This window comes from Neophocaena asiaeorientalis, unplaced genomic scaffold (genome assembly GCF_003031525.2).
Source record: "Neophocaena asiaeorientalis asiaeorientalis breed wild unplaced genomic scaffold, Neophocaena_asiaeorientalis_V1.1 scaffold110, whole genome shotgun sequence".
In the NCBI taxonomy this organism is placed as follows: domain Eukaryota; kingdom Metazoa; phylum Chordata; class Mammalia; order Artiodactyla; family Phocoenidae; genus Neophocaena; species Neophocaena asiaeorientalis.
The window spans coordinates 2987303-3014899 of NW_020175053.1; the positions used below are offsets into that span (position 1 = coordinate 2987303).

The 27597-nt window shown below is 47.7% G+C and overlaps 1 protein-coding gene across 8 annotated transcripts in view; it reads left to right on the forward strand.

The window, feature by feature from the left end:
* Positions 1–27597, forward strand: part of MTCL1 (microtubule crosslinking factor 1) — a 119568-nt gene that overhangs the window by 87257 nt on the left and 4714 nt on the right. For all 8 annotated transcript variants that reach the window (XM_024763810.1, XM_024763805.1, XM_024763806.1 and 5 more), the window contains 7 exons: positions 112–342; positions 1536–1733; positions 10630–10797; positions 16090–16344; positions 21037–21333; positions 23180–23211; positions 24646–26131. In XM_024763810.1, coding sequence (XP_024619578.1) covers positions 112–342; positions 1536–1733; positions 10630–10797; positions 16090–16344; positions 21037–21333; positions 23180–23211; positions 24646–26131 — 2667 coding nt within the window. The remainder of the gene's footprint in view (positions 1–111; positions 343–1535; positions 1734–10629; positions 10798–16089; positions 16345–21036; positions 21334–23179; positions 23212–24645; positions 26132–27597) is intronic.

Here is a 27597-nt window from a genome sequence, read left to right on the forward strand (position 1 = left end):
ACGTCCCACGTGCAAAATGACACGGATTGGATGGCAGTTTGCAGAGACCCTCGGTTTGGGTGCCAGGTCAGGACAGGTACCCGTGACACCGTCTCTTTTCTTCCGTTCAAGGTGGAGGAGGGGCACCTGTGTGCCCTGCGGCGGCGGGAGCTGGAGGTGCACAGCCTGGCCCTGCAGAACTCGCTGCAGGAGCAGACCTGGAGTGACGAGAGGTACTTGATGCAGCGGGAGCTATGCTTCCTGAAGCAGAACATCTTCCTTTTCTACGTCAAACTCAGGTGGCTGCTGAAACACTGGCGGCAAGGGAAGCAGACGGAGGAGGACGCAGAGGATTTCACGGAGGTACCTCTGCCGGGGGAGTTCCTTTCCTTTGCATCTGTTTTGCTCCCACCCCCAGCCAGGCCCTGCTGTCCCCCCTCCCCCGACACGTACAGTCATGTTCTGCTGTTTCAGAGTATTTTGTCAAGTCCAATCCAGGCAGTGGGTTGTCCGTGCTGCCCTTTGACCTCACTTTAAGAGCATGCTGGTCTGTGACATCATCCTGCAGACAAGTGTTGCTGCCGTGTCTTTTGTTGCTGATAGATGAATTCGTCAGTTATCACCGAGAGATTTGTGGAATGTCCTTATCGGTTCATTCCACAGTGATGGTTTGTAAAACCTAGTTCTAACTTGTTCTCTCTCCTTTTCCATTTCAGTTTTTGGTCCTAAATGCCAGAGCCCGTTCTGCCAGTGCAGTTTCATACGGTCTCTCTGAGCTCCAGGGGGTACTTTCTTGCCACCTCTGAAACCTGTATACGCTTCCTTCTTATGCCTCAATTCACAGATTCACAACAGAACCAGGACTGAGTTATTTGCTTTCTGATTTTTACTGATTAAGGCAGAGTGACCTCCAGCTCTGCAGGCTCCACCCTGGCCTTGCTCTCTGGTGAACACAGGGCTGGAGCCGCTGGTGTCCATCTGTTCCGGACATCCATGCCCCTGGCTACCTTGTCGGCTGCTTTCAGGGCTCTGTGACTGTTGGTTCCTTTTAGCCCCTAAACACCTTTCTTCTGCCTCCTACTCTCACAAACAGTGTATGCGATTTTAGGACACCCTACGAATGGGAAGATACAGTGATGCTCTCGCCTCAGGGTGAAGAATGTCTTCAAAAATGAATTCAACCTGCTTCCAAATAGCCATGACCTAGAAAACCACCATTAAGCAAAACCTAGTACTAGTTGTAAAGTTTTCTGTTGATCAGTACTTTAGAGTTCCTCCTCCTCTCATTTATAAAACTGTTAACTGTGAGCAGTAATAATTTATAAATAGTAATATTTCTAATCTCTTCTAATAAACCTGGGCACCCACTCTATGAAATTTAAATGGAGAAAGTAGCCAATGAGTGCCATGGCCAGAATGAGCCTATTAGGGGAAAGGGCTGAGAAGCAAAGACACAATAACCCCTAAAGTGGGTAATTATCCTCAAACACTAAAAATCAGGCTTCAGGGCAAAAGGATTCGGGTGGAGCTGTGATCATCCCCTCCTGCCGTTTCAGAGCGAGCTTCCAGAGACCTTCCACAGGCTTGGGGAGCCTGGCGTTCAGGAGGATGCGAAGGTGGACGGTCCAGACCAAGATGACGACGGTCCAGGCTGTGGCTTTTCCCTGGGGGAGCATCCTCCACAGTTTGGTGTGCAGATCGGAGACCACGGATCACGGCTGCAGCCCACAGACGGGGGACAGCTCCACAGGCAGGTGGGTGCCCACGCCAGGGAGAGGAGACCCCTAGTCTGTCTGTCATCAGTTCACGTGTTGTTGTTCCCAGGGCAGAAAGGTCTTGTTTATTTGGCTTATTCACATAAATAAGGACATGATAAGGTCACATGGATTGTGTCCCCTCAAGGCCGGCGAATGTACCTCAGCAGGAAGAAAAAACAGTATTGGATGGAGTAGCCTGTGCCTTATAAAGGTTGACCATTCTTCTAAGGAGGAAGTGCCATGACCGTGGCCAGAAAAGGAACTTAGGGCTTTGCTGTCGTTTGCCGAGTGGGCATCGGCACCATCACTAAACTGGCAACGTAGCGCACAGGAGGAAAGACACAACGAGTTTGGTTTTTTTAATCCCCAAACATGTATAAAGTGTTTCGGGAACTTTTTAAGCCACATGAAACATAATGTCCTAGATAAAAATATTTGACGACACTTGGAAAAAAAATTAAAGTGTGTGTAGAGAGGTGGGATTTCAGTGTAGAACCTTAATTATGAGTGCTGCCAAACGCCCCATTCATTTGCATAAGCAGACAGGCCCACAGGCCCTGCTGAATAAGCCAAAAGACACTATGGCCCCCAGAGTTTTTGCGCTTTTCTACAAAACGGCAGCCGTAGAGGGTTTGGAGTGCTGAGGTCCTGTGAGACTAAGGCTTTCTTGCTCCTGGGCATCGTGGCCTGAGTCCCTCCTGACCCTGTGTTGCTTCTTTGAGGGTCCGGCAAGCAGAGCCTGGCTCTGGGGTGAGGCACGGGGCGGGGTGGCCCCGGACGCAGCTGCAGCTGCTCAGCCACAGGCCTTTGGGTGCTCCCTGAGCACACACGGGGCTCAACAGCTGCGGCCCCTCCCTCCGCCCAGAGCCTCAGGGCATCAAGGGGGAGAGGAATGGCAGCAGAACCTAGGCTCTGATCCAGAGGAAAGTGGCAGTGTCTGAGCTCAGGCCTGGGGGAGTGTGCCTTTCGCCTGCTGCTTTCTCTCCGTGTACAACTCAGATGTTCACGACTGAAGACCTGATTTCTACACATACTCATCCACCCTTCATTTTTCCCAGCATAATATGACTCAAGAAAGAGGTTATACTTTCAAATGAATTTTTAATTACCGTTATTAGGAAGTTTGTCATTAGGCCAGTGTCCATGGGGAGAGTTTTAGCTCATGGAATGTGTTTTCCAGCAAAGATCCAGTTAGAAAATAAAATGCTACTTTGCAACAACATCCTCTAAAATCTACCAGTTTTATTATTTTTAAAAGCGATGTTGTCACTCAGTCCTATGAAGTATCTGTGATTAATTCACATAGTATTCCTCAATTGCCATTTAGCCACAAACCCACTGCCTCTGAGGGCGCCTGTTGGGTGTTTCCCACGCGTGCATCCAAATGCTTTGGAAGGGGGGGAGGAAAACAATGTAACACATCTGGTTTCCCAAACAAGTCATGGAAAATCTTCCCCGTGAGATGGAAAATTATGGAAAGTCACTCAGCTGGAACCTCCTGTTCAGTGTATTTTAACATCCTCTCTCTTTGCTGCCGCCTCCTTCCAACATTCACTTCTCAGCTCTTCTGCTTGGAATGGACCAGTGAGTCTCCACTTTGCATGGTGCGGGGCAGGGGCAGAGGCTGTGGATGGGCTAACAGGGCGGCTTCCAGATGGCAGATTCAGATCTGCTGTTACTGGACCCGTCTGCCCATGGCAGTCAAGTGCACACGGACGGCCAGCCGTCCGTCCGAGGACACAAGATTAATGAGCTCCACCGCAACGACAGCTGGCTCCCCGGGAGTGCACGTTCCCCGGGAGGAGGTCTGTCTGCCCTGTTGCGGAGTGGGTACCAGCCAGGCAGCCCGGATGCAAACGCCGAGCATGTATCTCAAGGGAGGTGCCCCGCAGAGCTGCACCTTCTCAGAAACTCCCAAGAGAGCCTCCCAAGGTGATAAGGAGAGTGGGAAACGTGGCCTGACTTCTTTCCCAAGGATAACTTAGCAAGTAACAGACTCTCCCAGCCCTTGCTTTGTGTCATACTGAACATCCTTAGAGTTAAACACAGTGGATGGCAACATTTATCATGTCAAATGAGGGGGGAAAAAAATTACATGGACCGAGTTGACCTTGGAAATAGTTGATAAAAAAACCACCAGGTTGGAAAATGTTTGGCTCTGTGAACATTCCCCGCTGACTGATGGTGCGGCAGGGACCCGACTGTCCTGGGAGCAGTGAGCACTTCCAGCTCGCCCACCCTTCGAGGAAGGGCCCAGGCTGGGGATGAGCTCCAAGACGCCCGCCACTGCATTAAGCTTCTGAGGCCAGAACTGCTATGGCTATGTATGCATTTTATACTTATTAGTAAGTCCTGAAATCAGGTTTTTAAACACAGGATAGTTAATAGGGCCAGAAGTATGACCTTGGGGTTCCAACAGCCAATCTTCCCAGAATTGGATTAATTAAAAGAGAAGTTACTTTTTCATTCAAGGCTGTGACCTAATACTCTTTTTTTCTTTTTTTACATCTTTACTGGAGTATAATTGCTTTACAATAGTGTGTTAGTTTCTTCTTTATAACAAAGTGAATCAGTTATACATATACATATGTGTCCATGTCTCTTCCCTCTTGCGTCTCCCTCCCTCCCACCCTCCCTATCCCACCCCTCTAGGTGGTCACAAAGCACCGAGCTGATCTCCCAGTGCTATGTGGCTGCTTCCCATTAACTATCTATTTTACGTTTGGTAGTGTATATATGTCCATGCCACTCTCTCACTTCATCCCAGCTTACCCTTCCCCCTCCCTGTGTCCTCTAGTATGTCAGCATCTTTATTCCCGTCTTGCCCCTAGGTTCCTCATGACCATTTTCTTTTAGATTCCATATATATGTGTTAGCATACGGTACTTGTTTTTCTCTTTCTGACTTACTTCACTGTGTATGACAGACTTTAGGTCCATCCACCTCACTACAAATAACTCAATTTCATTTTTTTTTTATGGCTGAGTAATATTCCATTGTATATATGTGCCACATCTTCTTTATCCATTCATCTGTCGATGGACACTTAAGTTGCTTCCATGTCCTGGCTATTGTAAACAGAGCTGCAATGAACATTGTGGTACACAGAAGTTTGTGCTTTTCCAATAATTTGTCCATTTCTTCCAGGGTGTCAATTTTATTGGCATAAAGTTGCTTGTAGTAATCTCTCATGATCCTTTGTATTTCTGCACTGTCGGTTGTTACTTCTTTTTCATTTCTAATTCTATTGATTTGAGTCTTCTCCCTTTTTTTCTTGATGAGTCTGGCTAATGGTTTATCAATTCCGTTTATCTTCTCAAAGAACGAGCTTTTGGTTTTATTGATCTTTGCTGTTGTTTCCTTCATGTCTTTTTCATTTATTTCTGATCTGATAAAGCATCTAAGTGTAAATGTGAAGAGCCTAAACTTCAGAGCATGATCTAATGCAATTATGTTTCATGTTCAAGTCTTCCTTCAACTGCCCCTGGTCACTGAGGCGGCTGACCAGGGATCCAGCCTGAGGACCGGGTAGAATCTGCTCCCCTGGACCTTTGCCAGTGACTCAGGACCCATTTTCAGTATAGGGCCTTTGGGGACTGCCCTAGGTCAAAGCCAGCCTTTCCCCTGTAGACAGAATGCCTTTGGCTCCAGGACTTCCTGGACTTGGACTCACCTGGTGCCCAGCATCCCACTTGCTGGCAGCCCACCCTTTCTGCTCTGCCCAAGATGCAAAAACTTCCGGAAAGAGCACTTCTGCACATCAGAACTGTGATCTGCCCTGATTTAATTTTTGAAATAAGCCAAGTGCTCCACTGGAGCCTAGGTAGCTTTTATCTTCACTTGTGTAGGCTGCACCAGATTTATTCTTCAGACTCTTCAACATTATAACCTTGCCTAGGAGACATGCAACTCTGTACGAAAGGAACCAGATCAGAGCTTAAGGTTAGGAAACACTTTATTCTTGCTGTGTATTCTGTTTGTTTGTTTCTATTACTGTGAAAATAGTTATGTGCAGGACGTGGAGGGTCACAGTACCAAAAGGTACCCGAGGAAATACTCTCTTGGCCCCAGTCCCACTTCCCAGAGTTAACTGTGGCCGGCAGTTTGCAACCTATCTTTCAGAGAGTGGCAGGAGATCTAAATACGCTAAGAAGCTTGCTAAGAAGCTCATTGTTCCCATCTGGCCACTTGACTTTCATCAGACCTGCCCTTGTTTCTTTGAAGTCTTAGGCGACAGCTCTGGGTTTGTACGTTATTCAACCTACATCTATTTGTTCTCTCACACACCCACCTTTTTCCCCCAGAGGCTCTTGCTGAAAATGATGGTGACCTGCAGGCACGGAGCCTGCACGGCCCAGACCACCTGGTGTGTCCTCAGCCGGTGCACAGAGGAGTTCTGTCCATAGATGAGCCCATCATCTCTGCAAAGTTCCAACATAGATTATATTTTCACGGCCAGTCTTCAATGACTCGTTCTCTTTTATCTGTGGGGGGATAAGGGTTCTAGAAAAGAATCTTAATCTGAATGTAACAATGAAGGTAGGAATGACAAATGGCTTATCTGTTAAAGTGTTGCTGGATGTGTAACTGTATCCTTTCTGGCTAATCTCAGTAGAGGACTTGTTTTGGGGCTCCTGCTGGTGGAAGTGTTACTTTTATTTTGAACTTGCAGGAGGCCCCTCTCTTTATATGTATCAAGTAGGAACTATGCATGCCTGTGTTGGGGGTCGGGGCAGCCACCACAGCATTCCAGAACTCTCTGCCCAAGTGAGTAGGAGGTGGAGGCCAGCACCTCTATTTTGTGACTGGCTTTTTGCGGGTCAGCCCATAGCAGCAGGTCAGTACCTCTGTTCCAACTTTAGATTAAACCCATCTCCAAGTTAATGGCTCTGATGCAAGCAAAGTAGTTGATGGCAGTTTAGCTCTTTCACAGAATTGAATGATGCACGTGTTAGAAATCTTAGGCAAAAGTGATTCTCTAAAGTAGCTGGTATTGCCTCACCAATTGGTATGCTACCTTTCTATAGATTTCTTTTTCACTTTCTATTAATATTTTCCTATGTCCTATAATTGGGTAGCAGTCCTACTGGCTGAAGCCCAACCTTGAACCTGTTATAAGCTTAAAACGTTATAGCACAGTCAAGCTCCTGATGCCAACTTTGGGATTCTTTTAAGCCTTCCCCAAGAGAGAGGAGCTTGGAAGGGCTGAAATGCCCTTAGAATGAGAAAAAGGAAATAGTGGAACCATTTTATCCTGTTTCTTTGCAAGAAAACCAACCAGGTGATCTTAAGGAGATCAAAGGTTGGTCTTTTTAATTGACCACACTTACCAGATATATAAGTTAAGAGGTCGCAGAGCCTTGACCCTGGCACAGAAGGTTCAGAAAGCTCTGTATCCGAGACTTTCACCTGAAGACCTCGAAATGGACCAGAGTCTTGATTCCATTCTCGACTTGATTTGGGTCTTTTTACCAAAAACACAGCCCAGCAAAGGGCCACCACTGAGAGAAAAAGTGAGAGGAGTAACTTCTAGGAATTCTTTCAGGATGGCTATTATTATTTCTCCTGATGTGGGGGGATGGAATTTGCTTCACAGAGATTAGGCATCTTAAAAAAAAAAAAAAAAAGCCCGGGTGTAGGGTCTGATGCCAGAATTCACATATGTTGGTGGGCTTGTCTGGCCTCAGGTGGCACAGGCCTGGATTGCACTCGAGCTCCACACTTCCTCACGGCCAGACAGGTCCCCAGTCACTGTGGTTCCTCCCCTGTAACACAGGCATGTGACAGTGTGCACTCAGGATAGATGTGAGATGCAAGCAAGGTTCTGTAGGTGAATGATTAACACACCCTGGCCCATTAGAAACCATTAGCATTAGTTACCATCATTGGGTTTTTGTGTGTGTAACAGTCATTTGGAAGGATCATGCCCATCTATGGCTCATTCCCTTGGACATCAGCCCTTGCCATTGTTCTCCAGTGGCAGAGCTAGGCTGGCTGCTTGCCAGGCCACACTGCTGCTCCCGGGTGACTATGGGAACAGGTACCAAATATCATCAATCCTCTGGGCTCTTGTTCCCTTTGGCCACCCTCACCCCGAAGCAATTTTGAGCTCATTCCATGATGATTAAATATTGGCATAACAGGACATTATGTTGATTACTGTGACCCAAACATGCATCAAAACATTAAGGCTTAGTATTATTTAATCTGATATCTGCTAATGCCGTAAAGTACTTCCAGAGGAAGCAAATTTTCAATCTGCAGAACGACTGTCATGTGAACCCTGCTTTCAAGGAGCACAAAGTTCTGGTCCTAATGTTGTCACGGCTGTTTGTTATATGCCTAAGAAGCCCACAGCTGACCACATACAGGACTTGGGCTTCACAGGGAGTTATTGATAACATATAAGAATTTATTATGTGGTTTTCTGCTTTTTCTAAAGTGAAAATGAGATGACTACTCCAAAGAGTGGATCAAAATTATTAGTTATTTTATGCTTAAAACTGTTTGACTTGAAAAAAGTAATGATTTTTTTTAATTTAAAATTCAAAGATGAAGGAATCAAATCTATCATAAGCCATATCTAATTTTTCAGCAAACAAATTCTGTACTGATGGAGATGTGTATTTGTGAAAAGATTGTTGCAACACGTCTTGTCACTCACTCGCACTTCTATCATTTTTAAATACTTTTGGTGTAGAGTTGAAAGGAACTTCTGCATTTATTATCAATACAATTTCACACATTTTATGAGCATCTCGTTGAGAATAGAGGTGATTTACTTACATTCAGATGGTTGGAAAGAACATGTAGGATTTTTAGAATGTTCTCTCTCTGCTGAGTTTTGCAAATGTTAACTGAATTGTCCTCTTAGTGCCTTTCATCTCAGAGCTAAAAGTGAAAATTGCTGTTCAAGGTGAGAAAAATCAAGGAGCAATAAATGCTAACAGACCATTCCACTCAACCAGAAGTCTGCTGTATCTAATATTAAAACTCTTCAGATAAACTATGGAGAAAACTATGGTGTTTTCAGTGATAAATCTCATGTTAAGGAATTTCTCTTTTCTAATTTAACTTTATTTAAATCCACACATATATGGGAAGTATCTCAAATTCTTCCCAAATGCAGTTAGCCATTTTTGTATATGTACATGTATGTTTCGTGCACTGACTAGATGGTTTTAGAAGCACAGCTGGCTCTCGAGCTGATGGAGGACAGAAGGCTGATGGGCATGCAGATCCAGGCTGGAGGTCCACTCCTCGCTGCCCCGGCACTGGAGGTTTACCATGTAGCGGATTCTCTGTCTTCCCATATTACAGACAACCTGCCTCCAGCAGGACTGAGAGAGCTTTTATTTCTCCTGCCTCATAAATATACCAAACAGGATTGCCCTGAGACCGGTCTGGGAGCTCGAGATAGGCTTTTAGTGCTTTCTGATGGGAAGAGATGGGCTCGTGTGGCTTTTACCATCCAGGTACCATAATTGATTCAGTGTGTATTAATTCATTTGGCCAAACCTTTCTGGAAAAATGCCCATGCTGAAGCATATCTAAGATAGCAATCACAGTTTTGAAATGTGTGTCCAAAGGGCTGGACAGGTTTTAGAAAATATAAAATCTTTTAAGTTAGGTATAAGCAGATTAGTAATAAAAATCCATTCTTCATTTATCAGACCTGTTTGCATGCTTCCCATGAGCTAAGCACTGTCTCCTCCCACATCTTACAGATCTGGGGGACAGGGGAGGGACAGGATAAACAAGTAGGTGCAGTGGTTCTTCCTGCCGTTAGTGAGCAGAAAAGAGAGGGGTAGTGATTCTATCTCGGGGACCACGAGGAAGCCTTCATGAACAAGTTAACCGTTTACCTTTGGCTTTTTTTTATTTTAACATCTTTATTGGAGTATAATTGCTTTACAGTGGTGTGTATAACAAAATTTTTTTTTAGATTCCCTATATATATGTTAGCATACGGTATTTGTTTTTCTCTTTCTGACTTACTTCACTGTGTATGACAGACTCTGGGTCCATCCACCTCACTACAAATAACTCAATTTCGTTTCTTTTTATGGCTGAGTAATATTCCATTGTATATATGTGCCACATCTTCTTTATCCATCCGTTGATGGACACTTAGGTTGCTTCCATGTCCTGGCTATTGTAAACAGAGCTGCAGTGAACACTGTGGTACATGACTCTTTTTGAATCATGGTTTTCTCAGGGTATATGCCCAGTAGTGGGATTGCTGGGTCATATGGTAGTTCTATTTTTAGTTTTTTAAGGAACCTCCATACTGTTCTCCATAGTGGCTGTATCAGTTTACATTCCCACCAACAGTGCAAGAGGGTTCCCTTTTCTCCACACTCTCTACCTTTGGCTTTAATTGTTAAACCTCAGAATTCACCCCCACCCCATGACTATGCTTGTCATATATAGTAATATATGACTTCTTAGTAACTACAAGTCTGAGTATGACCACCTATGTTGATGAGAGACACGAGCCCTTTATTAATTCCCTTCTGGTTCAACAGCTGGCACTCAAATGACAGCATACATACGTGAGCGTAGGTATCTCGTTATTTCTGCTCCTCAACCAGAGCCGGGACATCTGAAGTCAAGCAGAGTGTCCTGGCAGCCCTGGCTTGGCTCCCCCTGGCCTCCCACAGCTTCCTCCCGTCTCTGATCCAGGTTCCTGTGGCGCTAGCATCCTAATGCAATGAGCCCTTGGCAGCGTCGGCCCCAGAGCCTGCAGGCGACCAGGGAACCCGGCTCTGCCACTAACTGTGCAGATTCCCTCCCACCCACCTTGGAGACCGACCGGCCCCAGTGCCCTTTTGCTTGCCAGGCTCCTGTCCTCGCCCTTGTGAGATGCCAGAGCCGCCCGGTGTCCCCGCAGGTGGCAGAGAACCAGCCGCTGTTCTGCGCGCTCAAGGCGCTGCTGGAGGAGCTGCGTGTGGAGCTGCGGGAAGACGAACGTGCACGGCGGCGGCTGCAACAACAATATGCTGGCGATAAGGCCTCCTGGGACGTGGAGTGGGCCGCGCTCACCTGCCGCCTGGAGCAGGTACGGCCGCCAGGGCTCCGCTCCGACCGCGGGGAGGGTCCGGATCCCAGGGCCCTGCCAGGGAAAGAGGGTGCGAGGAGAAAGCCAGGAGCAGCTGCCCCTGCCACCCCAGAAAGTCCCCGCCTTCCCACAGTGCTGTCTTTTCCCTACTATTACCTCTCCCAGATCTAGAACACTGCCCCAACCCAGCAGCATTTCAAAAGTAGCGTTTATTTTCCCATTCTGTGTAGAACAAGGTTGTCTCTTTTTGTTATTATTATTAAATTTATTTAAAAGCAAAAGGCGTTCACCCATTCCCTGCCCTCTTCCCCTGGCAACCCCCAATCTGTTCCATGCATCTCTGAGCTTGGCTTCATTTATAATATTTATAGAGTCCACATATACCAGAAATCATACAGTATTTATCTTTCTCTGACTTATTTCACTTAGCATAATGCCTTTGGGGTCCATCCATGTTGCTGCAAATGGCATTATTTCATTCTTTCTCATGGTTGAGTGGTATTCCATTATACAAATGTACTACATCTTCTTTATTCATCTGTCGATGAACACTTAGGTTATGCATTATTTCTCGGCTATTGTAAACAGTGCTGCTATGAACATGGGGGATATCTTTTTACATTAGTGTTTTCGTTTTCTTCAGGTAACAAGATACATGAAAACATGTTCTACGTTATTAATCATCAGGGAAATGCAAATCAAAACCACAATGAGCTGTCACCTCACACCTGCTGGAATGGTTCTTATCAGGAAAACTAGAAATATCAAGTGTTGGTGAAGAGGTGGGGAGAAGGGAGCAAGGCTGTCTTTAGTGCCACTGAAGCATGACCAGGGTGAAAAAACGTGACCAGAGTACACTGACAGAATTCAGACAGGGGCAAAGAAAAAGCAGATTGTGGTTTAGTTACCTCTGAAAAAAGGAAATGAATGCTTTCCGTTAGATTTCTCCCAATACCAGAAAGAGCTTGTAGACCTACCTCCCACTACAGCCCTGGAAGTCTGATCAATTTCGGTGTCCTTACTTACATGGAAGGAGCCCGAGGCCCAGAGGAAGTGTGTCATCTCAGACCACAGAGCCTTTAGTGCAACTGGAGCTGAGAGCAGGTTACTGCCTCCACCGCCCACAAGAGAGCAGAGCCTCTCGGAGATTTGAGACCCCAGCCCTGGTCGTTAAGATCGGGCTGAGCCAGGAATGCTGTTTTCTAAGTGCTTTCTCCCTGGAAGTCTTTGAAAGCGGTGTCACTTCCCATGTAGGGTCTGCTCGCTCAGATTGCTCCTCCAGGTTTCTTCCAGCCCCTTGATCACGATAAGGGAGGAAAGGTCTGCACGTCTTTGATAATCTATTTTCTAGGCCCTGTTTTGAGGCATACCATAAAGTAATCAAAACTTTACATGAACTGGCTCAGTCATGAAAGAAAACACTTGCCTGGAAAGAAGACATCTAAATGGCCTTGATAAAAGATTAAAGGGTCTGTCCTGTCAAAAGAAGACAGCTCCCGTGGTACCCACAAGTTCACGGGCACTGCTGCCCGGTCCAAGGGAGCAGAAGTGTCCGGCTCACGTCCCTGGGTGGAGCACAGGTATAGCCTCCTCTGCAGGCGAAGCACCAGGCCAGGCTGGGCAAGGGATGCAGCTGCTAACCCAGGTATGACTCCTGCCTACTGCTGGGCAGGAGGTTCTTACTAGATTTTCTGTTTATCTTAGTTCACAGCCTGAAGAGCTGGCAGTGGATGAGAAATGAGTAAGGGCGTTCTGATGAGCTGCCTTTAAACTTCCTTAAAACTATGTTTACAGTGGAAAAATCTAAATATTTTCAGAGATGTAAGCGTAGCTAAAAAGAGGAGGCATAATCTTTGATGTGAGCCAGTTTCTCAGACATTTGGAGCCCAGGGAATGATGGATGTGGGCTGATGCTAGTTCACTCATCTTTATCCTTTTCTACTTAAATGCAAAACAGTTGAATTCTACCGAAAGTGAAGTATTTTCTCTCAGTGGAAGCCATCTTATGTCAGTTCCCAAATCTGTGATTCCTTCAACTGACTCCTAGGTCAGACCTTACTCTAACTGCCAGGATCCCCCAACAAATAAGACAGATCTTGAAAGGGTTCTCAGTGCAGTGGGAGACCAGACAAGGGCCACAGTTACTACTAGTGTGGCAAGTGCCCCGCCAGGCCTGTACACAGGCTCTCAGGGATGGCGGGGGGGCGTGCAGGGCACACACCTCGGCTTGAGGGTTCAGGGAAGGGTTGTTTGTGAAAGCCCTGCTTAGAATGAATCTCGGAGGATGAACAGGAGTGGACACATGGAAAAGGAGAGAAACAGTCTTTTGGACAAAAAAGGGACATCATGAAGGAAAGAGCATGGCACACCGGAGGAGCTGCACCTTGTCACATACAGTGGAAAGCAGAATAGCCAAAGAACTGAAACATTAATCCTGATTTTATCACACGAGTAAAACATTTTGACTTGCGTTTTAAGAGGTAATTCTGGTATTGAGGTAGAGAATGGATTAGAAACCATTAGAATTGAATGGATTAACATGGGTCCATAGGTAGACTTCGGGGATCTGCTGAACTAGAATAGGCAAAAGGATACATCTTTATGTTCATGAACCTTTCACTAAAATTTATCACATTCACCAACAACGGTACACCCCCAATTCCCTCCTCCTGTCCTCTGTGCTGTTGTCAGTTTACTTCTACACATTCTATAAAGACAAAATACAATGCAACTATTTTTACTTGACACTCAGTAGTATTCTAAAGCAGTTAAAAAATACCGGAGGAGCTGCACCTTGTCACATTGGAAAGCAGAATAGCCAAAGAACTGAAACATTAATCCTGATTTTATCACACGAGTAAAACATTTTGACTTGCGTTTTAAGAGGTAATTCTGGTATTGAGGTAGAGAATGGATTAGAAACCATTAGAATTGAATGGATTAACATGGGTCCATAGGTAGACTTCGGGGATCTGCTGAACTAGAATAGGCAAAAGGATACATCTTTATGTTCATGAACCTTTCACTAAAATTTATCACATTCACCAACAACGGTACACCCCCAATTCCCTCCTCCTGTCCTCTGTGCTGTTGTCAGTTTACTTCTACACATTCTATAAAGACAAAATACAATGCAACTATTTTTACTTGACACTCAGTAGTATTCTAAAGCAGTTAAAAAGAGGAGGAAATGAGTTATATTTGCATTTATTTACATCATTTCCAGTGTTCATTTTTTGTGCAGGTCAAAGTGTTTCTTGATACCATATTCCTTGTGCCTGAAAATTTCCTCTATCATTTCTTGAAATGTAAGCCTGCTTTAAAGTTTTCATTTGTTGAAAAAGCATTTTTCTTCCATCATTTTTGAAAGATGGTGTTGCTAAGTATAGAATTCTGTTGAGGCTGACATTTTCCCCCTCCAGCCCTTTCAAGATGTCACTCCATTTTCCCCCGACTTACATACTTTCCGAGGACAGGTCTGCTGTCATTCTCGTCTGCGCACCTCCATTTGTGGTTTATTTTGTTTCTCTGTCTGCCTCCAAGGTTTCCTCTTTGGTTTTCAGCAGTTTGCATGTGATGTCTAGATGGGAGTTCTTTTGCTTGTTAGTTTTTGGTCTTTAATCTCCTGGGTGTTATTATAGACTGCCAGGTTACATCACTCTCCCATCACCAGGTTCCACATGGGGGCTAAGGATGTAGGGACAGACACGTGCCTGCCTGCAAGGAGTTGTACAGCAGGACAGGCAAGAGATGTGGTGACTCACAGTTGGGAAGGGAGAGTAAGAAGCAGACTCTGGGAAGCTGGGTGGATTCACTGCTTCACCTTCTGTGTGACTCTGTCAGATTTTTTTTTTTAACGTCTTTATTGGAGTATAATTGCTTTACAATGTTGTTTCTGCTGTACAACAGAGTGAATCAGCTATATGTATACGTATATCCCCATATCCCCTCCCTCTTGTGTCTCCCTCCCACCCCTCTAGATGGTCAGAAAGCACTGAGCTGGAGATCCCTGTACTATGCAGCTGCTTCCCACTAGCTAGCTATTTTGCAATTGGTAGTGTATATATGTCAATGCTACTTTCTCACTTCATCCCAGCTTACCCTTCCCCCTCCCTGTGTCCTCAAGTCCATTCTCTACGTCTGCATCTTTATTCCTGTCCTGCCTCTATGTTCATCAGAACCACTTTTTTTTTTTAAGATTCCATATATATGTGTTAGCATATGGTATTTGTTTTTCTCTTTCTGACTTAACTTCACTCTGTATATATGACAGACTCTGGGTCCATCCACCTCAATACAAATAGTTCAATTTCGTTTCTTTTTATAGCTGAGTAATATTCCATTGTATATATGTGCCACATCTTCTTTATCCATTCATCTGTCAGTGGACACTTAGGTTGCTTCCATGTCCTGGCTATTGTAAATAGTGCTGCAATGAACATTGTGGTACACGCTTTTTTCGGGGGGGGGGGTACGCGGGCCTCTCATTGTTTTGGCCTCTCCCGTTGCGGAGCACAGGCTCCAGACGCACAGGCTCAGTGGCCATGGCTCACGGGCCCAGCCGCTCTGCTGCGCGTGGGATCCTCCCGGACCGGGGCACAAGCCCGTGTCCCCTGCATCGGCAGGCACTCTCAACCACTGCGCCACCAGGGAAGCCCCCATGCCTCTTTTTAAATTACGGTTTTCTCAGGGTATATGCCCAGTAGTGGGATTGCTGGGTCATATGGTAGTTCTAATTTTAGTTTTTTAAGGAACCTGCATACTGTTCTCCATAGTGGCTGTATCAATTTACATTCCCACCAACAGTACATGAGGGTTCCCTTTTCTCCACACCCATTCCAGCATTTACTGTTTGTAGATTTTTTGATGATGGCCATTCTGACTGGTGTGAGGTGATACCTCATTGTAGTTTTGATTTGCATTTCTCTGATTAGTGATGTTGAGCATCCTTTCACGTGTTTGTTGGCAATCTGTATATCTTCTTTGGAGAAATGTCTGTTTAGGTCTTCTACCCATTTTGGGACTGGGTTGTTTTTTTTGATATTGAGCTGCATTAGCTGCTTGTATATTTTGGAGATTAATCCTTTGTCAGTTGCTCTGTTTACACATTTTCTCCCATGTCAGATGTTTTTAATTACGACTTTAAAGATGAAAAGTGCTTCCTCCATAAGATTGGTCAGATCTTGGTTTAAACATGTTTCCAGGGATAATACATGAACGTGCTGAGATTTTCTTCACCTGCTAACGCGAGACTGTCAGGGACTAAGTTCCTAAGTCTGTTCTCCTTGACAGCTGGAAGCGAAGACTGAGAAAAGCTTGGGAGACCTGGGCTCCTCTGCTGACAGCAAAGGGGTGTTCACGAAGGAGAGGGAGGCACAGCAGAAGCTCCTGGCTGACAGTCATGGGCTGGTCATGGACCTGCGATGGCAGATCCACCACAGCGAGAAGAACTGGAACCGAGAGAAGTTAGAGCTTCTCGACCGCCTGGACCGGGAGCGGCAGGAGTGGGGGCGGCAGGAGAAGGAGCTCCTGTGGAGAATCGAACAGGTGAGGATGCCCCAGGGGAGGAGGTGAGGATGCCCCAGGGGAGGAGGCAGAGACGCCTGACCTGGAAATCAGAGCACTCAGAAGGGGAAAATCAGACAGCTCGGAGGTCTCTGCTGCATCAGGCTGATGTAGGGGCTTCCAGAGGAAGAGGAAGAAATCCTAGGAGTTCTGGTGTTGGAGACCTAGGCTCAGCCCTCCCATGACACAGACCTTTTCATCGCAAAGTCTGTGGGTAACTTCCCTGTATGTGTACGGTTGGGGGGTAACTTTTTAAAGGTGTTTAAAGACTAAACTTGAAAGATGAGATTATTTCAGGCCTTAGGAAGTGATTTCTACCAAAAAGCAAACTAGCTTTTAAGTCTGCCACTAAAGATGTGGTCATGGTGACTGCTCCAGCTTGAATGGAACTGTTGTCCATTAGTAAAGAAATTGCTGAAGTCAGTAGGAAGTCAGGCTGTTTGCACCTGCTGTGGCTCTTGTGGAGCTGTGATTAGACAGGACACAGTCGGGGAAGTGACTGATCGTTCATCATCTTCAGCTAAACAAACACTGAAAAATGTAGATGAGTTCTGTGGGAAAGGGGGAGTTGTTGTTCTAGAGATAATCACTCCCTGCCTTGCGTCAGACTTAGGACAGTTTGTGTAGCTGCAGTCCTGCCTGAGTAGTGCACAAATGAAATTTTCACATGAAACTGATGAAGGACTGGGATTCTACCCTGGCTGGATTTTTACAGAGCATGCACTGTAGTTCAGCCTGTCACACTTATAATAAATTCAGGAGGCCTCAAGGAAATGTATTAATCAATAAACTGAATGCAGGAAAAATAACTTCATTATTCTATCATAAATATCCATGCTGTCTTTTGGAAAATGTGCTGTATTATCCCTAGACATGGGACCTGTGTTCTGCAGGTGCAGTGGCAAAGGTCCGTTTCTGCTCACTGCTGAGATGGGAGGGGGTGAGGGAGAGAGAACTGAAAAGGACCAGAAATCTTTGGCTCTGAAACCTCTGAGCAGAAGTGCACTGCAGATAAAGAGGCCCGACATCCTTCCTGGGTTTGGTTACTCACACAGCTGAGTCACCAGACTGGTAGATGATATGGCTCATTTCAAAATTCCCCAAATCCTATCGAAGGAAAGTTGGCCACTTCCTGTTTGGCCTAGAAATGTGGCACCTGAGAAGAATCTTCTGTCTTAAATCCCCTGTGTGCCTGTGCTCTATGCAGGGGATCAGCTGTCGGGTGGGAATCGTAGGGGCAGATGCAGCACATACCCTTACAAAGTGGTCACGGATTCATCCATTGTTCGTTAACCAGTATCCTGGCTCCTCCAGGTACCTCGTTATCAGGGAGGGTCCCTCCTGGCCATCCCTCCAGGACCGTACACACTGTCCCTCCCGCACCCCAGCAAGGCCATCGTCATCACCCCTTTGCCCGTGAGCTGTAGGCTTGTTGGTCTCATCATGGCTTCATTTTGGAAGTCACACCTTGGATGTAAGTTAAGCAAGTCTTTAAGGGCTTCGTTTTACTTTGGGGAATGAGGAATTTCTAGAAGGAAAGGAAAAATTAGTAAGATCCCGTGACATTTAATGTTCGAAGAGTTAATGCCCTAGGGATGAACAGCCACCCCATTTTAAGACTATCTTTGGAAAGATGAGTGGGCAGGGGCTGAACTCCATTTCCAGACTGTCACTACTGCCATGGCCCTACCACGATGACAGCCTCAGAACCTCAGTCATCAAGGTTAACATCTTTGAGCAAAATGGACTCAAGACACGTGGGTTCTGGGGCGTTCATTCATCTGTTCCTGAAATCTGTGTGGTGGATCCCGCAGGCTTTGTGCAATGATTTCATCGCTGTTTTCAGAAGAGGGTTTGTTGATGCTTCAGATATGCAATTGTGGCTTTCAAAAATAAATCCAGCCTCCCCCCACCCCCCGCAAATATTTGACATTTAAAAACTCACAGTACCCAATCCTGAAAATGAGGAAAAGCAGTTACAGGTATTCTCTGTAAAAGAGGAAGTTGACTGAAGTGTAGTGTATGATTTTTTTTAATCAGTTATTGAGTTGTTTATTCATTTAACTTTTAGCTGCACATTCCGTAGATGTGCAGACATCTACAACAAGACATGTAGACAAACATTCTTCATAACGTATGCCCCTCGATATCTATGTGGTGGGCCGTGTAACCTTGTCTGTGATGACCTAATACAGATGGTGAAAGCAGTAACACTAAATCCATTTTCCACTTTGAGAACACATGCTTCGTACTTGCCCGGTGGTGTTGAATTCCTACATAATTTCTGTGCCATGTGAGGCATCTGATATGACGAATGACTGTGGGAATGTGGTTAAGGTCATGTAACACACACCATCTCTCTTATCAGCATCTGTCTCAACCCAGATCTGATGGGTGAGAGTTAACTTTCCTGGAGTTACACTACTTTCTCCTCTGTTCAGTCTGTTAGCCTGCGGAGGCCTGAGGAGTTGGCTGTGGTAAAGGACTAAATGAAAGCGCCCATGTCATTCTTCTTCCAGTGACTTCCTTAAATCAGTTACCTCTGCAGCATGAAAGGCTGTTCTCTTAAAACCTGTGTACAAAGTAACCTTTTTTCTTGTGACCAATTCAGGTAAAGTGACATTCTCGAGGGTTTACTGTTGCCTGCAAACCTTGTAAATTTGGTGTTTGCTTTATAAGTTGTTCTACTGCAGGACTCTAAGTACAGTAGGTGCTGATGCCTGGTTTGAAATGACTCTCCTAGGAAACCCTATCCTTGTAGGGACCATTTATTCTATGACAGCACTGCAGAGGCATCTTGGCAGCAGAAACCTCCAGCTGAAACCACTCCAGCTCATTTTTAGGGAACCTAACTAACACTTCCAGCTTTAGTGCACATTGCTCCTGGCTGCCCAGGTTTATTTTTGAAACCCCACTTTGCTGAGTGAGAATATGCTGGATCATAGCTCTCCCCTGTAGTCATTCTCCCCGCTCTTCACACACACCCTCCGTGCACATTTACAGCTTCAAATGTGATTCTTGCATTTTAATTCTGTGCCCGAAATAGCTTGGAGATGATCATATGTTGAAACTAAATTACACTGACATGCATTAGATGAACATAATAAAAAACTTTCCTTTTCATTTTTTTAAAAAAGAAAGCATTTAGCATCTTTGAGAGCTATGTCACTGGGGAGGGAGTAGAAAGCAGAGGGGGCTGAGCTGAAACCCCCGGTGACTTGCTTGTTCCCTAATTCAACTGGGATTCTGCCTCAAACTCTAACATTTAAGCTGCAGCTGCTTGAATCACCATCTTGCTCCTAAAATGAAGATAATACTCTGAGACTGGTTCCACCACCTCAGAAATTGCTAGAAATGAGTAAAAGTCCCCATGACTCCTCATGGCTTTGTTCCCTATGACACACAGGCCACACTTATCCAGCTTGCTGATGAAGGCTTCAGTTAGGACAGGAGATGTAGTTTGTGAAAGATGCCTTGTTAAAGGGTAAATAAATGTGCTTCCAAGGGAGGGTCAAAGCCTCCAGGCACCGTCTCAGCACCACTTCTGCTGCCCCCGCCCTTGAGTTCAAGTCCAAAGAGCAGCCAGGGCGGTGGAGTGTGTGAGCCGACCTAAGGTGCTTTCTGCCTGTTTTGGAGGGGAGCTCAGGAGGGTCCAGGGCAGCCCCTCAGGGCTCCTCCATGGAGAGGGCACTGCAGGCACGCGTGTCCCTGCCTGTCCCTGTGGTTCCACGCGGCTCCTCCTGAAGGGCCCCCTGCTGTGAGGGCATGAGGCATTCGTTTATCAGTGCCCCCAGGCCTGAGGAATCACGCAGGCCTCAAGGGGGGTCGGTGGTGGTCCCGCTGACGAACAGTGAGCTTTACGCCGGGCCCGGCCTGCAGCCCTCCCACAGCCCCAGAGAGAGGGGCACCCCTCTTACAGGTGGGGACACTGAGCTGAGATGACCAGCCACACACACTGGTTGCAGGTCTCCTGAGGTTTCCCCACTGCTGCTGCTTGCATTTACCAAGTCAGAGAAAAGTATGACTCCAAACTATGTGGCTCATGTTTTTGTTTCTTTTTCTAGTCATACCAGATCTTTAATTACCTCTGTAGCTAAATTTTAATCCTCTCAAGCAAAGTGTCAGATGTTTTCGACACCCAGTGGTTATAACCCAGGTGATCACTCGGGATTTATGTAGGACCCATTTCAAGTAATTTGGAGACCATGCTCTGTTGTTATTTAGAAACTCTGCTAGTTAGGAAAATCAAATTCACCCTCAGAAGTTTGCTATCACTGATGGCTTTCCACTGAGTGTGCCTTACGTTCTGAAGGTAATTACCAAAAGCGAGTTCTAAATGTGTCGTTTGGTAATGTTCGATTTAAAAAAATACATGTATAATTTCCTGTGAGCACAGTACTCAAAGTTATATACAATAACATTCTCATCAGAAGGAGCTGGCTGGCGTGTGGTTAATGCAGATTTTTCTAGTCCATATAAAATTGTGATTTTTCTTTTCAAAAAGCATTTGTGATGTGTTATTTTTGAAATTAAGGTCAGAACTTTAAGAACGTAGACTTCTCACCATCTTTCAGAGAGACCATACGTTAATTCCAAATTGTGGAGAAACCACGACCTTAGGGAGCAACAGACAGAAAAATGAGGCTGATTGTTTTCATTTTTAAAACCCTCAAGTTGCAGAAAGTAAACAGTCCCCGGAGAGATGGCAGTTTCCTCTGTGATCAAAAGGAAGGCGATGTCCACCCCTGTGCCCACACGGGGAGCCCCTGGGCACCCCACCCCACGGGGACGTGGCCCTGCATGGACACTGACTCCAGCACGTTTGAGGACCAGCCGCTGTCCAAGCTGAAGGAATCGGACAGGTGCTCGGCCCGGGAGAATCTCTACCTGGATGCCCTGTCCTTGGACGACGAGCCAGAGGAGCCTCCAGACCGCAAGCCCAAGAGGGAGTTCAGGAACTGCTTCCCCGAGGTCAGCCTGGGTTTGGGGTCTAGTTACCTGCGGCAGGACCGAGGGCAGGGGCTTGGGAAGGCGGCCGAGTGGCTGGCAGGCCCCTGGTTTTGCATATCACAGCCTCTGGGGTCAGTAAAAACGAACCCTTCATGATGCAGGAGCTTTGCTTGGTGGTCCTGACCCTAGGCTCCCTGCTTCACTTAGCTGCTTGTCTCAGGTTCAGAAATTCAGGGCTTGGGTCCTGTGTGAATGGGAGTCTCAGGAATGGGAGTGTCCAGTGAAACACAAGAGGAAATACTGGGTTGACCAAAAAGTTCGATCAGTTTTAAGTAAAAATAAAAGACATTTTTCATTTTCAGCAAGAACTTTATTTAACGACGTATTCATTAACCAAACGAACTTTCTGGCAAACCCAATAGATCATCCTGGGAAGTGCAGAGCCGCAAGTTTTCTTAAAATCATAGTACAGCCTTCTCATTCCAGAAAACAATAACAGGAAAAAAATTTGCTTTAAAGAAAGTAACAAATGTCACTAACCAGTGACATACAATAAATACCTTATCTGTGCAAAGGGGAAAAAATCCAACACTAGAAACCTATGTAACTTAGATCAGCAAATAGAAGAGCTTAGCTCTGTGCAGAAATCTCCACGGCACAGCATTGGGTTTTTTTGGTTATGACTTTCTAAAAACTGGGATTTAAAGATTGATTTTAGGAATCATACCTGAGCCAATCTCACAGTGGCTGCACCCGTCATTTGACACGCTCAGCGGACGGGGTGCCCGTCAGGCAGGGATGTTGAAGTGGGGGATCACTCTCAGTCACAGGTCGACGAGGTCAAGTGCCTTCTCCTCGGCACCTGTACCCAGCAGCGGTGACAGCGCCAGCATGCCACCCCGGGGATCTAGTGGCATCGTCTCCTGTGCCATCTTCAAAGCAGTGGCCAGATCCCACGGGAGGGCTCCCTGGGGGATGCTCAGGCGGTTTGCTGTGCCAGGACTCAGTCGCAATACCTCCAAGGCTCACTGGCCCTCGCTCCCTCGGGACTGGTCCGCACGGGGGTGTCCTCAGGAGGACCGTGTGTGCATGTTCTCTTCTTTAGCAGAGGTCACCGTACCTTCCCTGATTCCCACGGGCGATGTTTAAAACAAAGAGCCCTCTAAGGGTGTCACACCGACTTCTGCACTTTTTGTTCAGTACAGTTGGTGTGCAATGTAAGTTGCAGGTGTCCAACAGTGATTCACAATTTTTAAAGGTTCTGCTCCCTTTAGTTGTTATAAAACATTGGCAGTATTCCCTGTGCTGTACAATACATCCTTGTAGCTTGTTTATCTTATATGTAGTAGTCTATACCTCTCACACCGACTTCTATAGGCAGGCTGAGGCCAAGAGACGTCTCTCCCCTAACTTGCTCTCACCCTTGTCCTCCCTTCCTTCTCCCTCTCCTCTCTTGCATGCGTTTGTTCTCTCTCTCTCCCTCTCCCTCTCCCACACACACACACACACACACACACACACACACTCACATTCAGTCATTAACGAGGCAGCTTTGAAGCTCACGTGCTTAGTGATGCCCTTTGAGGAGCACAGGAGAGCCACTTTGTGACAATGTTTATAGACAATTTTTCTCATTCACGTGGGCCCTCCCTGGACTCAGAGGCTCTAACCCCTCATCACCCCTGGATTCTGGTGTCATTATTGTACTTCAAAGGGCTGAGAGGCAGAGGCACTCTTGGCCCAAACTTGGCTCCCATGTACGTTTTAAATGGTATTGTCCTAAGAGAAAAACAAATCACTTAGCACCCTGAGGGCCCCCAGGCAGCCAATGTTAACCAATTCAGATAAACTTCCTTCTTCTTTATAGGAAGAAGAAAATCACAAGGGAAATCTTCAAAGGTAAGTAAGATTGATGAAATGATAGTAGGCTACTGCAGTAAAAACCTCCTGGTCTTGGGCTTCCCTGGTGGCACAGTGGTTAGGAATCTGCCTGCCAATGCAGGGGACACGGGTTCGAGCGCTGGTCCGGGAAGATCCCACATGCCGTGGAGCAACTAAGCCTGTGCACCACAACTACTGAGCCTGTGCTCTAGAGCCCTCGAGCCACAACTACTGAGCCCGTGCTCTGCAACAAGAGAAGCCACTGCAATGAGAAGCCCCTGCTCACTGCAACTAGAGAAAGTCCGCACGCAGCAACAACGACCCAGTGTAACGAAAAATTAAAAAAAACCTCCTGGTCTTAAAATTCTATCTTGTCACTGCAGTGTGCTGTGACACTCTTCAAAAATGACGCAGAGTAAAACTTCTGGATAAGTAGTTGCTTTATTATTAATTTCATAAATACGGCATTTTAAATTATTAGCAACAAAAAGGCCAGTGCTATGCTGCGTTCATGTTTGTGTTAGTGTCACAGTAAAAGCTGTGTGATTAGAGTTGTGTATATAAGGACATGATTGTGTTAAATGGTTTTTGAAAAGTCCATGGAAACCCTTTCTTCTAATTTAGTCTGATTCTAGTAACCCATATATGTATGGCGGGACATGTCTGAAAAGGCACATATAAGCAAATTTGTTTAAATTGAGTAGAGAGGGAAGGGGAGGACTGAGCCTGTGGGTGGGTCTGGGCAGGGCCAGAGGGGATTTCTGTTTGAAATGGTGTTGAAACCATTCGCCAGCCTGATCACACCTTCCACTGCCCCTCCTCTCCTCCACATCTTCTGTTGGCCTTGGGAGACTGTTAGTGCTTTAAGCCAACAGAGGATGAGGCCCATGGGCGGAGAAGGCTTCAGGTCACAGTTACTTTGTGGTGGCATCTCTCCCTCCCCGCCGCTCCAGTTTCTCGTTTGGATTGGGACTGTGGTGTGTTCACGTCTGTGGGATGTGCGCCTGCTCTAATGCCGGGAACTCGGGAAGCTCCCACAGCTTCGACATTGAAGGTGCCCATCAAGTACGTTGAGAGGCCAGGCCTCAGCCAGGCTCCCCTTCTTCCTGTGGAGCATCCATGCACTGAACTAGAATATTGCAGAGCAGGGTTAGAGCTTAGCTCTGACTGCCCTGGAGCCCCACCTCTCCCACGGTTTTGAGGGTCGGCTGTAGTAAATTCTGACCAATACAAGGCTCCTGCAGCAATTCCAGAGCCATAGAAGCCTGTTGGACACCAGAGGGTCAGCCCAAGAGTGGAAAACATCAGGCAGCTGGAACGTGTCCTGATCCTTCAGGTGGAGACACAGGCACTGTGCATGTGGGCAGGACACAGGCTGTGCTGGGTCGGGGGTTCCAGGGCCGTGGCTCCCTAGCCGGTGGCAGCTGACACCTCTCCTCTCCCCTTCCCCAGGGCCGTGTCCGTCTCATCCATGTCTGAGTTCCAGCGCCTGATGGATGGCTCTCCCTTCCTGCCAGAGAAGGGCCTGCCCGCCACCAGCAGCAAGGAGGACATCACCCCACCCCTCTCCCCAGATGACCTCAAGTACATCGAGGAGTTCAACAGCAAGAGCTGGGATGATAGGCCCCCAGACCCCTGGGCGGACAGGACCGAGGCGGGTCGGGCGAGGCCCGAGGCCAGCACCGACCCTTTCTCCGACTCCTCCTGGTACCTCACCACGAGCATCACCCTGACCACGGACACCGTGACCAGCCCGGAGCACTGCCAGAAGCAGCTCCCGCGGAACCTTGTCTGCGCCGAGCAGGCCGGGGTGAGGATGCTGCACAGCCCGCCCGCCGTGCGGAGGCTGGATGGCACCGTGGTGGCAGGCGGTGAGGGCAGGGCCCGAGGGGGCCCTGGGGACACCAAGGGGGGCTGTTCTGAACATATTCTTAGGTGGCCCTGTGCCCCCTCCAAGCACACCCGAGACTACACGGAGGGTGGGCTCTGGCCCCTCGACAGCACCCTCGGTTTCTCCTCCCCGCTGCACAGCCTGGAGATGTCCAAGAACCTGAGTGATGACATGAAGGAGGTGGCCTTCTCTGTCAGCGCTGTCTGCTCCAGCCCCAGGGAACCTCCGGTCAAGGACACGGCCTGCCAGACCAATGGGTCCCGGACAACAGGGACGCAGACCATCCAGACCATCAGCATCGGCCTGCAGACCGAAGCCCTGCGGGGCAGCGCCGTCACCAGCAGCCCCCACAAGTGTCTCACACCCAAGGCAGGGGGTGGCACCACGCCCGTGTCCTCTCCCTCCCGCGGCCTCAGGAACAGGCAGGTGGCCCCCGCCATCGAGAAGGTGCAGGCCAAGTTTGAACGCACATGCTGCTCCCCCAAGTACGGGTCTCCCAAGCTGCAGAGGAAGCCCCTCCCCAGAGCGGACCAGCCAAGCAGCAGGACCTCCCCGGGGCTGGCCCCGAAGGGCTGCGGCGAGTCAGCCTGGGCCCGTTCTACCACCACTCGGGAGAGCCCCGTGCACACCGCCATCAACGACGGCCTCTCCAGCCTCTTCAGCATCATTGACCACAGCCCTATGGTGCAGGACCCCTTCCAGAAGGGGGTGCGGGCCGCCAGTCGGTCTCGTTCGGCAGAGCCCCCGCCGGAGCTGGGCCCGGGCCAGGACACGAGCCCCAGCTCCCGAGGCCGGTCGCCCAGCCCGGTCGGGGGTGGCTCCGAGACGTGCAGGGAGGAAGGGGGAGAGGGCACGCCTGCGAGGCAGGACCTGTCTGCTCCCCCCGGCTACACGCTCACCGAGAACGTCGCCAGGATCCTCCACCGGAAGCTGTTGGAACACGCCTTAAAGGAGGAGCAGAGGCAGGCCACCCACGGCACCCCCAGTCTCAGCAGCAACGGCCCCGTGGGAGAAATGACGGTCAGAGCCGAGCCAGGGTCCATCGAGGTAAAGGAGGCTGAGTATCCCACCCCCTCCCCCTGCGGCTTGTCCTTTTCAGTGTCAGGACAGCTGGCCCTGGGGCTGTACCAGGTTATGTGAGTTCAGGAGGTTCAGGCGAGGATGGAACAAGCAGGAACGCAAACCCTGAGCTGCTTCTTAAAAGAGAACTTGGTTTTATTGCCGTCAGTGATCCTCTGAGGACCATGAGATGGTTTTCCTAAGTAGCTCAGGGATTGACTCAGGTCCTCCACTGTGGCCTCAGCGATCCATGCTTGTCTGTTTATCAGGGCTTTTCATTCGGGTTCATATTTCCCCTCCTTCTGGGAGCGTGTGTGGGCAACATCAGGCTTTCTGCTCCAGCTGTGTGTGTGACGAAGAGAGAGGGTTTTGACAGGGTGGACATAGAAGAAGACCTCTCGTCAGGACCTCCAGGAAGGGTGTCTGGATCCCAGCGCTGGCTTCAGTGCAGACAACAGGTTCACGTCTCACAAATCCCATTACCCTCTCTGTATGCATGCGTTCTCTTAGCAGTAAGACCAGGTGAGACGAATGGATAAGGTCAAAAATCCTGCCTTCATACATCCTGCCTTCATACAACGCGATTATTATCCTTATCCCCTTAAACATCACCTATTATTATGTTACCTGTGACCACGCTTATTATCCATATTGTCACATATTAGTATGTGATTATTATTGTATCCCTCCCCCCTTAAGGTTATTTGCAAATCAGTCGATCTTGAATGCTGCCCTGATCGTACCCACATGTGGTGTAACTGGACCACGGCAAGGATGAGCGAAATAAAACAAAGCCCGATGATGATGCCGGGGGTGAAAACGGTGGTGATGTTGGCCTTATCGTTCACGCAGTGCCAGAGGAGGTTTCCCAGCCCTTGGTCAGACACCCTTATGTGTAGACCTGGGGGTGAGGCCTGACCCACCAGGAACCCAGATGCAAAACCTCCACAGCAGTGGAATCCAGACACCGGTAGGCATTCTCCAGGCTGGGCAGATAGCGGAGGTTAGAGAAAGACACATACAGGCTCCCTCCCAAGGCTCTGCAGCCCCAGATGCACAGGTGAGGAGAGGAGGCGGTATATTTCCTGTGTCACCTGATCCACCCACAGTGGGAAAAGGAATGCTCAGCTTCCCAGTATAACCCAACAAGAGGCATTTAACTCAATATAGAGTTTAAATCTGAAATAGATTAAACCATGTGAAATTGCCAGTGACCTACAGAAATGGCAACACCATATGGTTCAACCTAATATTGACAGTCTGTGGCCTACGCCTGCCAAAGGTACACGTCTTTGTGATAAAGCTGTGTGCTCTGAGAAGGACGTTGTGTTCTCAGGTAACAAATGGTGTCTTCTGCGGGCTTCTGTTACCCCCTCCCTCAGGGCCCCTCAGGTAAGTGGTTTGCTGCTGCAGAGGGTCTAGCTAGGTGAGCGCCACACCTTCTTGGAATGAGA